General features: G+C 48.1%; 1 protein-coding gene across 2 annotated transcripts; it reads left to right on the forward strand.

Moving 5' to 3' along the window:
* Positions 1-1,183: 1,183 nt before the first annotated feature.
* Positions 1,184-7,338, forward strand: LOC103252110 (G2/mitotic-specific cyclin-B1). Of its 2 annotated transcripts, XM_008050721.2 has the most exons (9): positions 1,184-1,450; positions 1,983-2,153; positions 2,250-2,420; positions 3,126-3,308; positions 4,243-4,401; positions 5,159-5,395; positions 5,687-5,827; positions 6,767-6,877; positions 7,118-7,338. In XM_008050721.2, the coding sequence occupies exons 1-9, from the start codon at positions 1,235-1,237 to the stop codon at positions 7,223-7,225; spliced, it is 1,497 nt and encodes a 498-aa protein (XP_008048912.2). In that variant the 5' UTR covers positions 1,184-1,234; the 3' UTR covers positions 7,226-7,338. The 2 variants fall into 2 exon arrangements, with proteins under 2 accessions (XP_008048912.2, XP_021564620.1); XM_021708945.1 differs by lacking the exon at positions 6,767-6,877 and having other exon boundaries at positions 1,258-1,450; positions 7,118-7,225.
* The last annotated feature ends 3,850 nt before the right edge of the window (positions 7,339-11,188 follow it).

Raw genomic sequence — 11,188 nt, forward strand, 5'->3', positions numbered from 1 at the left:
AGCCCAGCAGGTCAACGCTGTGGTGGCAGTGAGCGTGTCGCACTCCAGCCTGGGCAACAGAGTGAGACTCCGGTTCAAAAATATATATTTAACTGAAACAAGCCATTCTGAAAAGACTATAAACTGCATGATTTCAACTCTGTGACCTTCCGAAAGAGGCAAAACTACGGAGAAACTAAAAAACACCAATGGTTGCCAGGGATTTAGAAAAAGGATGGGCTGAATAGGTGAAGCACAGGGATATTCAGAATAGTAAAACGATTGTTTTTTTGTTTTGTCTTGTTTTGGTTTTTTGAGTTGGAGTCTCACTCTGTCGCCCAGACTGGAGGGCAGTGGCCGCTCCTGGCCACCGCAGCCTCGACCCGCTGGGCTCCGGCGATCCTTCCGCCTCAGCCTTCCCAGTAGCCAGAATTACAGGCATGCACTACCACGCCCGGCTGATTTTTTGATTCATTGTAGAGATGAGGTCTCGCTGCCCAGGCGGGGCTCAAACCCGCGGGCTCAGGCCATCCACTCACCTCAGCCTCCCAAAGGCGCGGGATGACAGGCTGAGCCACCGAGCCCGGCTATAGGTGACATTCTTAAGGGACAGTCCATGTGGAAACGACACGGATTCGCCCATTCTCTTCCCCTGGAAAAAAATAAAAACAAAAACAAACAAACAACACAATTCAGTCCCCCCCCACCCCCCCGCCCCTGCGCTACTAATTTGTGAAACGGGCAAAGCCATCTACCTCCACCCCAGCTGAAATGATCAAATGAAAGAATATCTATCAAGGCCTTTCATTAATTCTGTTATGGTGGCCACTGTAGAAGAGGAAAGTCTAACTGTAGGTTGGACTGGAGCCCATATTGCTTTTCACACTTTAAAACTGTGATCGCCCCCCTGTCCCATTGTATTTTTTGCTTTAAAGCTGCGGGGTGCAATTCAGGGTCAGGTCTACAGATGTTCATTATGCAGGCGCCCCTGTTGATGAGGAGTGCCCCCCGCCCCAGTGTCCCCTTCTAAGGGCCACAGCGCCCGCCTCCTCGGCAGGTTCCAGCCGCGTGCACCCTCCCCGCCTTCCTCGCCTTGCCAGGGGGCGGCGCATGCGCAACTCTCTGGGGGGGGGGCGGCCGCTGTCGAGAGCGCAGGCGCGGAGCCCGACCACGTGAGCGCTCTTGCCCCGCCCCTTCTCGAACGCCGTCGCGGGATCGCCCTGGAAACGCATTCTCCGGGAACCCGCGTCCGCCAATGGGGAGGCACCGAGTGCCACGAATAGGCCAATCGGGAGGGAGCGGCTCGGGGTTTAAACCCGCGACGGCCCGGCTCCTCCCGGCGTGCTGCGGAGGAACGGCTGTTGGCCCTGGGGGCTTCAGGCCGTCGGCTGGTCGGGCCTCCGGTGTTCTGCTTCGCCCCGCCGAGCTGTTGCCTCGGGAAGAGGAAGCCATGGCGCTCCGGGTCACCAGGGTGAGCTGCTGCGGGCGGCGCGCCCACGCGGCCGTGGCTGCTGCGGGAGCCCCCCGGGCGGGCGGGGACGCCCCGCAGGGACTTGGGGAGGGGGTCGCCTGGAGGTCACCAGGGTGGGCCTTGGCTTGGTGGGGCGGGGGGTGTTAGAGGATGGTGAACGCAGGGAGGAAGGTGAGGGTGAGAACGGGACGGGTCTTGGGTAGATGTGGGGGGGAAGTGGAGGATCGACTGGAAAGCTTTTTAGGACGAGATGGAGACCCCCAGCAATCCGTGACCCCTTCCCAGCGAGAAGGGGTCGGCAGTCGGCGGCTTTTCGGTTTCCATTTCCATCTTAAATGTAAATTCGCGGTGTGTTAGGGTTGCCCGAGACTTCGCAGGAAATCCCTCCGGAGTGAACGAAGAGATTGAGTGGAAGGAACCCCCTTGATTCTGCGGGCTTCCCTTGTGGGAGCCTCTCCTGGGCCCCACCTAAATCAACTCGAGTTCCTCGAGCCTCCTCGGAGCAACTCTTAATGCGTCTCACTTCTTTCAGAACACGAAAATCAATGCTGAAAATAAGGCGCAGGTCAATATGGCAGGCGCAAAGCGTGTGCCCATGGCGGCGGCTGCAGCCTCCAAGCCGGGGCTGAGGCCAAGGACAGCTCTTGGAGACATTGGCAACAAAGTCAGTGAACAGCTACCGGCCAAAATGCCTCTGAAGAAGGTAACCAACGGTCTTTCTGGTCTAACTTCTCTGTAAGAGCCCATCTTCCCACCGTGACCCTTGATGCAGCAACATTCCATTCTGTTTCATCTACAGGAAGTAAAAACTTCGGCTACTGGAAAAGTTATGGCTAAAAAACTACCAAAGCCTCTGGAGAAGCTGCCGGTGTCGGTGCCGGTGCCGGTGCCCGAGCCCGAGCCAGAGCCAGAGCCTGAGCCAGAATCTGAGCCTGTTAAAGAAGAAAAGCTTTCACCTGAGCCTATTCTGGTAAACTTATTCTTACCGTTTTGGTTGTTTTCTTTTCACTGATGCTATAACAGCTTTTGAATTAATAGTAAAAATAACATTTATCGAGTGCTTAGCATGAGGCAGGCTCTGCTTTGCATTAATGCACATGACCCTAAGGTAGGTATTCTTACCCCTGCTTTTGACATAATGGCTTTAAAAAGGAAATTGTAGTCGCATCAGAACTCGTGTACCCCGGAGAGAAGCAGGTACTGTTTTGAAGTAAAGACTGAATTGTCGGTTGTTTTTGTTTTTGGATTCGGAGTCGGAGTCTCACTCTGCTGGGCTCTGGCGATCCTTCCACCTCAGCCTTCCAAGTAGCTGGAACCACAGGCATTTGCCACCATGCCCGGCTAGTTTTTGAGATTTATTGTAGATGAGGTCTCACCAAGTTGCCCAGGCTGGCCTCAAACCCCAGGGCTCAGGCAGTCTCTTCACCTCAGCCTCCTAAAGTGCTGGGATTACAGACTGAGCCACCAGGCCAAACCGACATTTCACTTTTTTTAATTGAGCAGTTAAATTGGATCACTTTTGATATTAATCACTTCCTGAAAAGAAGTCTGAAAAGATACTTTCTCCTTTACGGAGCATGGTTTCTTGAGTTGGTACAAATAATAGAAACTTCATTCCCAAACTATCATTGGTTCCCCTCTTTGCTGTTGTTTCAAGAGATCTTTGTGTTTCCAGGTTGATACTCCTTCTCCAAGCCCAATGGAAACATCTGGATGTGCCCCTGCAGAAGAGTATCTGTGTCAGGCTTTCTCAGATGTAATTCTTGCAGTGAGTGATGTGGATGCAGAAGATGGAGCTGATCCAAACCTTTGCAGTGAATATGTGAAAGATATTTATGCTTATCTGAGACAGCTTGAGGTGAGTATTAGCCTTGGAGTCTTTTCTTTAACTACATCTAACTTTATTAAAGGTATTTCTATCAGCTGTTTACAATAACTCAAGCAGAATGTGGGCAGCATTTCTTAACAATAGATTGTGCTTTTGAAATTTATTTTTAGGGCAGCCCCCTTGGGTTCCCTCTCACTGTGGGAGCTTTTCTGTCTTCTCAATAAATCCTGCTTTCTCACTTTAAAAAAATTACTTTTATTTTTTTGAGTGGAGTCTCATTCTGTCGCCCAGGCTGGAGTGCAGAGGCACAATCATGGCTACCTCAGCCTTGAACTACTGGGCTCAGTAGATCCTTCTGCCTCAGCCGTCCAAGTAGCTGGAACTACAGGTGCACACTACCATGTCTGGCTAATTTTTTGATATATTGTAGACAAAAGCTCTAAGTTGCCCAGGCTGGTCTCGAACCCCTGGGTTCAGGCAATCCTCTCACCGCCACCTCCCAAAGTGCTGGGATTACAGGCTTGAGCCACCAAGCCTGGCCTCCTCTGTGATTTTTAGCTATGTTGGTGTTAGGAGTTGTAGACAGGAGTGTGATGACAAATGGGTTCCAGCTGGTATTTTTCTCTTTATCATGAAGCTCTGGTTCTAAGTTTTAGAGGCTTAAGTGAAAGCATCTGTGATGATAGGATGGCATTTTTATTTGCAGGGAAGTAGGTGCAGGGTGTGGGCCAGCAACAGTTGTGGTGAATTGAACATTGCAAGATCTGACAATATGAAAAACCTGTCATGCTACCCTATCTAATGTTTTCTTAGTGATGGTGCTGTTTCTACTGACCGTATGACTAATTGAGAACTGTTAAGAGATTCTAAATGCCCCAGGGCTGTTCTGCCGTAACTCATCTTTCTGGACATAAATGTCACATGGAGTCTTGCTTCTAAGAATAATCTGCATTTTCTTTTGCAGGAAGAGCAATCAGTCAGACCAAAATACCTACTGGGTCAGGAAGTCACTGGAAACATGAGAGCCATCCTAATTGACTGGCTAGTTCAGGTTCAAATGAAATTCAGGTTGCTGCAGGAGACCATGTACATGACTGTTTCCGTTATTGATCGCTTCATGCAGGTGAGCATAGTTCAGTAACTGAAGGTTACATAGTTCAGTATTTTCAGAGTCCTAGCTGTGTCATTAGAAATAGGACTTTTAGCCGGGCTCGGTGGCTCAGCCTGTAATCCCACGCCTTGGGAAGCTGAGGTGAGTGGATTGCCTGAGCCCGTGGGTGCGAGACCTCATCTCTACAATAAATCAAAAAATCAGCTGGGTGTGGTAGTGCATGCCTGTAATTCAGGCTACTCGGAAGGCTGAGGCGGAAGGATCGCTGGAGCCCATCAGGCGAGGCTGCGGTGGCCGAGAGTGGGCGACAGAGTGAGACTCCAACTCAAAAAGAAATAGGACTTTTTCAACTAGACTATCTTAAGGGATAGGGTGTCATTAAGTAAGATTTTGCAGCTGGGTGGCTCACAACTGTAATCCCAACACTTTGAGAGGCCAAGGCAGAAGAATTGCTTGAGCCCAGGATTTCGAGACCAGCCTAGGCAACAACAAGACCTTCTCTGTAGAAAAAAATTTCAAAAGCTGGATGTGGTGGCATAAGCTTGTCATCACAGCTAACTCGGGGGGATGAGGAGGGAGGATCACCTGGGTCCAGGAGGTTGAAATTGTAGTGAGCTGTGATTGTGCCACTGTACTCCAGACTGGGTGACAAAGACACTGACTCAAAAAAAAAATTTTTGCTATGAGACAGTGTCTTTCCCACCTTCATGGTTCGTCCTTTTTTCAAATGCACATTATTTAATTCATCCAGTTGAAATTCCCATTGCAGAATAATCGTGTGCCCAAGAAGATGCTGCAGCTGGTTGGTATCACTGCCATGTTTATTGCAAGCAAATATGAAGAAATGTATCCTCCAGAAATTGGTGACTTTGCTTTCGTGACTGACAACACTTACACTAAGCACCAAATCAGACAGATGGAAGTGAAGATTCTAAAAGCTTTAAACTTTGGTCTGGGTCGGCCTCTACCCCTACACTTCCTTCGGAGAGCATCTAAGATTGGAGAGGTACAGGTTTCTTGGAAAATGTTTACATTAGTTACATTAGGAAATAGAGCCATAGACCAAGCAGGTCTAATTCAACTGACCCATGTCAGATACCTAACTGCATGGAGAAGAGACAAAGATGTTCTTTATTTCTAGTCAGGCTGCATATGCTATTACCATTAGGACCTTCCATGGGTAATTGCATTTGAGAGTTTGTAGACAAACGCTTATAGTTACAGGTATGGGTGTACAGGTCAATGCCACTGTAAAATTCTCTGAAAGATGCTCAGTCAAATGTGGGTTTTGTTCCAGGTTGATGTCGAGCAACATACTTTGGCCAAATACCTGATGGAACTGACTATGTTGGACTATGATATGGTGCACTTTCCTCCTTCTCAAGTTGCAGCGGGAGCTTTTTGCTTAGCACTGAAAATTCTGGATAATGGTGAATGGGTAAGCTCTGTCCCACAGACGAGCCAAGCTAAATGGTATTTGATTGAACACAGAACTTTTGTCATTACAGGGCAATTCAAATGGTACCAAAGGAGTGATTTAAGATGATATCTCATTTGTGATATCTTCATCGAATGCTTACATTTCCTTGCTTAATTTCATCTTTATTCCCTTCTGAGAAAGGCAGGGAAGCTATTATTCCTTACAGATGAAAAAACTCAAGCAGGTCAAATGACATCCTATGAGTTTATTCATATTCATTTAACACATACTTGTCCTAAGTGCCAGGCACTACCCAAGTCAGTGATTACAGTAGAATAAAGCTGGGCTTGGTGGTTCCCACCTAGTTTCCCAACACTTTGGGAGGCCAAGGTGGAAGGATCGCTTGAGGCCGGGAATTCAAGACCAGCCTGGGCAACATAGCAAGACCTCATCGCATCTAAAAATAAAAATAAATTTAGGCCAGGCACTGGTGGCTCAAGCCTCTTGGGAGGCCAAGGTGAGAGGATTACCTGAGCCTGTGGGTTCGAGACCAGCCTGGGCAACGTGGTAAGACTTTATCGCAACAATAAATCAAAAATTAGTTGGGCTGAGTATGGTGGGACATGCCTGTAGCCCCAGGAGACTACTGAGGTGGAAGAATCAACTGAGTCCAGGAGGTTGAGGCTGCAGTGAGCTGTTATCATGCCCCCGCACTCCAGCTTGCACACACACACACACACACACACACACCCCCCACCCCCCCAACAATCATACAATTAGGCTTAAACAAGGTTTCTCCAGAAGCATGAAAGAGTACTTGGAGTCTTCAGCTTTGTCTTAAACTTTAATTAGTCGTACGTTACCTGTCCTTTTTCCTGCTATTGAATACCATCTATAGAGATTTTTATGAAAACTATTGTTGATAAGCAATTTCAGCGTTAACTTTTGTTGTCGTAGACCCCAACTCTACAGCATTACCTGACATACACCGAAGAATCCCTTCTTCCTGTTATGCAGCATCTGGCCAAGAATATAGTCATGGTAAATCGTGGACTTACAAAGCACGTGGTGAGTCAAGTTAGTGACATGTAACATACTAAAAAGTTCAGTCTTGTTGCCTGCAAATGCAGTTTATTTTTTAAGAAGCTCGTTTATTTGTTCACACTCATTATTTTAGTCTCAAGGAGTTGATGCTTTTATTTTATTTTTAGTAGGAGTCTCACTCTGATGTTCTAAATACATGTTTGTACCATTGGATCAAGTGATTTCTTTTTCCCCTTCTTTAATTGGTATGCTTTTCTCTTGCAGACTATCAAGAACAAGTATGCCACATCTAAGCATGCTAAGATCAGCACTCTAGCACAGCTGAACTCTGCAGTAGTTCACGAGTTGGCCAAGGCTGTGGCAAAGGTGTAACGTGTAAACTTGATTTGGAGTATTATATCTGCAAATAAAATGGGCACCATGTGCCGTCTGTACATAATAATGTTGCATTAACTCACTTTTAATAAAGTCTCTAGTCCTTTTTATTCGTCACGGCCTAACTCATTTGATTGTGGTTATTTCCTACTCTAGGCTGACCTAAATGTTACCTTACGAGATAAGATGGCAGCCGGGCTCAGTGGCTCAGCCTGTAATCCCAGCACTTTGGGAGGCTGAGGTGAGTGGATTGCCTGAGCCCACAGGTTCGAGACCAGCCTTGTCTCTACAATAAAAATACAAAAAATTAGCCGGCCACACCTGTGGTTCTGGCTACTTGGAAGGCTGAGGCAGAAGAATCGCTGGAACTCCGCAGGTGGACCTTGGGGTGGCTGTGGGCCTGCCACGGTACTCCAACCTAGGCAACAGAATGTGACTCCAATATTTTTAAGAACTACTTTCATTTTATTTGGGGACACCGCGGATATATATATAATTGTTGCCTCTGTTTATATGCTTGGTTATTGTTTTGTGTGCCTGGCTTCTTTATTAATGTGAATTATTGAGGTGGTCGAGGCAATTTTAGGCCTTTAATTCCATAAGACATACTGCATGGTAGCCAAGTCATCTTGGAATCTGCTGCCTCAAGGAGTTGATGCTTTGCTTTATTTTATTTTTAGTAGGAGTCTTACTCTGATGTTCTAAATAAATGTTTGTACCATTGGATCTTGTGATTTTTTTTTTTTCCCCTTTAATTGCTAAAAGTCAAATTCTACCGCCTTATCCCTAGTCTTCCTGTTTCTTCTGATTGCCGCCATGATCCTAAATGATTTACTTTTACCACTGTTTCTTGAGTTATTGACTTTAGTATTTTTCAGGCTTTCACTTTGAAAAATGAGAAACAATTTATATTTTAAACCCTGTTTTGTCTTAACGTTTTTGTGTATTGGTTAAGAAAAGAAAACAATGTTCAAGATGCAAAAGGTATCTTATTTAATTTTTTAAATCAGAGTCTCATTCTGTCTCCCAGGCACCGCAGTCTTGACCTGCTGGACTCAGGCAATCCTTCCACCTAGGCCTTCCAAGTAGCTGGAACTACAGGCACATGCCACCATGCCCAGCTAACTTTTTGGTTTATTGTAGAGATGAGGTCTCACCAAGTTGCTCAGGCTGGTGTCTAACCCCTGGACCCAGACAATCCTCTTGCCTCGGCTTCCCAAAGTTCTGGGATTATAGGCTTGAGCCACTGCGCCCAACTTTGTCCCACCGTTAAGCAGCACATGACTGCACTATATATATTCAACCATTTCCTTATTGACATTCAGACTGCTTTTTCTTTTTGCACCTACAGACAATGCTGGGGTTTGTTTTTTTCTTTCTCAATTGGAATCACTCTATCACCCAGGCTGGAGTGCCACCACAGCCTTTACCTGGATTCAGGTGATCCTTCTGCCTCAGCCTCCCAAGTAGCCAGAACTACAGGTGTGTGATACCACACCTGGCTACTTTTTAAAAATTTATTGTAGAGCTGCGGTCTTGCCAAGTTGTGGAGACTGGTCTCGAATCCCTAGGCTCAGGCAACCCTCTTGTCTCCGCCTCCCAAAGTGCTATGATGACGGGCATGAGCCACCACTCCCGGCCTGTTTATTTCTTTGAGACAAGGTCTCACTTGCCCTGACGAGTTCAGTGGTATGGTCATAGCCTTAACCTCCTGGGCTCAAGTGATCCTTCTACTTCAGCCTCCCTAGCAGCTGACACTACAGGCACATATGAACACACCTGGTTATTTTTTGTAGAGACGAGGTGTCTCTTGCCAAGACTGATTTTGATTTCCTGGTCTCAAGTGATCCTTTTGCGCTGGCCTCCCAAACTGATGATGCTGTTTCAATGACATACTACATGTATGCTGAATTCTCTAAAGAGTGTATGTGTCTTTGTTCTGAGAGGGAATCTCATTCTGTCACCCAGGGGTACGCTCGCAGCCCCCACAGCTTCGACCTGCTGGCCTCATGCGATCCACCTGAGCATTCCAAGTAGCTGGAACTACAGGTGCACACCACATACAGCTACGTTTTTATTTTTTGGAGAGACAAGGTTTTGCCAAGTTGGTGGTCTTGAACTCCTCAACTCAGGCAGTCCTCTTGCCTCCACCTCCCAAAGTGCTGGGATTACAGGCATGAGCCACTGTGCCTGGCTTCCTTTGAGATCTCGACTGTACATTATCTACTAACTTGGGGTGTACTGACATATCTTCCCATCTAGAAACTTCTCCATCAAACCTTGTTGCATGCCCTTCAATACAATGCTAGTTACATAATTCTAGCTGGGTATGGTGGCTCACACCTGTAGACCTAGCACTTTGGGAGGCAGAGACGAAAACATTACCTGAGCTCAGGGGTTCAACTCCAACCTGAACATGATGGTAAGATCTCGTCTCTACAATAAATGAAAAAATCAGGACGGGTGTGGTGGCTCACGCCCATAGACCCAGCACTTTGGAAGGCCAAGGTGAGAGGATTGCCTGAGCCCACAGGCTCGAGACCAGCCTGGACAACTTAGCAAGACCTCATCTCTACAGTAAATCTAAAAGTTAGCTGGGCATGGTGGCACATGCCTGTAGTTCCAGCTACTTGGAAAGCCGAGGCAGAAGGAACACGTGAGTCCAGCAGGCCGAGGCTGCAGTGGCCATGAGCGTGCCACTGCACTCCAACCTGGGCAACAAAGGAGAGTCTGACTAAAAAACAGAAGAGCTGGGCTTGGTGGCTCAGCCCATAATCCCGTGCCTTTGGGAGGCTGAGGTGAGTGGATGGCCTGAGCCCATGGGTTCAAGACCCACCCGGGCAACTTGGCGAGACCTCATCTCTACAATAAATCAAAAAATTAGCCAGGTGTGGTAGCACGCGCCCATAGTTCCAGCTACTTGGAAGGCTGAGGCCGGAGAACCGCCAGAGCCCAGCAGGTCGAGGCTGCGGTGACCAGGAGCGGCTACTGCCCTCCAGTCTGGGCAACAGAGTGAGACTCCAACTCAAAAAACAACAAACACAAACGCCAGGCTCAGTGACTCAGCCTGTAATCCCGCGTCTTTGGGAGGCTGAAGTGAGAGGATTGCTTGAGTCCGCGGGTTCAAGACCCGCCTGGGCAGCAAGACCTCATCTCTACAATAAATCAAAAAATCAGCCTGGCGTGGTAGCGCACGCCTGTAGTTCCAGCTATGTGAAAGGCTGAGGCGGAAGGATTGCTGGAGCCCAGCGGGTCGAGGCTGCGGTGACCGTGAGTGGCCACTGCCCTCCAGTCTGGGCAACAGTGAGACTCCAACTCAAAAAACAACAACAAAAAAAAAAAAACACACGAACGCCGGGCTCGGTGGCTCAGCCTGTAATCCCGCGCCTTTGGGAGGCTGAGGTGAGAGGATTGCTTGAGCCCGCGGGTTCGAGACCCGCCTGGGCAGCGAGACCTCATCTTTACAAAAAAAAAAAAAAAAAAAATCAGCCGGGCATGGTAGTGCATGCCTGTAACTCAGACTACTCGGAAGGCTGAGGCGGAAGGATAGCGGGAGCCCAGCAGGTCGAGGCTGCGGTGGCTGGGAGCGGCCGCTGCACTCCAGTCTGGGCCACAGAGTGAGACTCCAACTCAAAAAAAAAAGAATTCTCAATTCTAAGCTGGGCGTGGTGGCTCACGCCGATAACCCCAGCATTTTGGGAGGTGGAAGTGAGAGGGATGCCTGTGTCCGGGGGTTCAACGCCAGCCTGAGTAACTGCTGAGACCTCGTCTCTACAATAAGTAAAAAATTAGAGCCGGGCTCGGTGGCTCAACCTGTAATCCCAGCGCTTTGGGAGGCCGAGGTGAGTGGATTGCCTGAGGCTATGGGTTCGAGTCCCACCTGAGCAACTTGGCGAGATCTCATCTCTACAATAAGTCAAAAATGAGCCGGGCATGGTAGCGCGCACCTGTAATTCCAGC

Source organism: Carlito syrichta, unplaced genomic scaffold, assembly GCF_000164805.1.
Source record: "Carlito syrichta isolate Samal-C Ts95f unplaced genomic scaffold, Tarsius_syrichta-2.0.1 Scaffold153617, whole genome shotgun sequence".
Classification (NCBI taxonomy): Eukaryota; Metazoa; Chordata; class Mammalia; order Primates; family Tarsiidae; genus Carlito; species Carlito syrichta.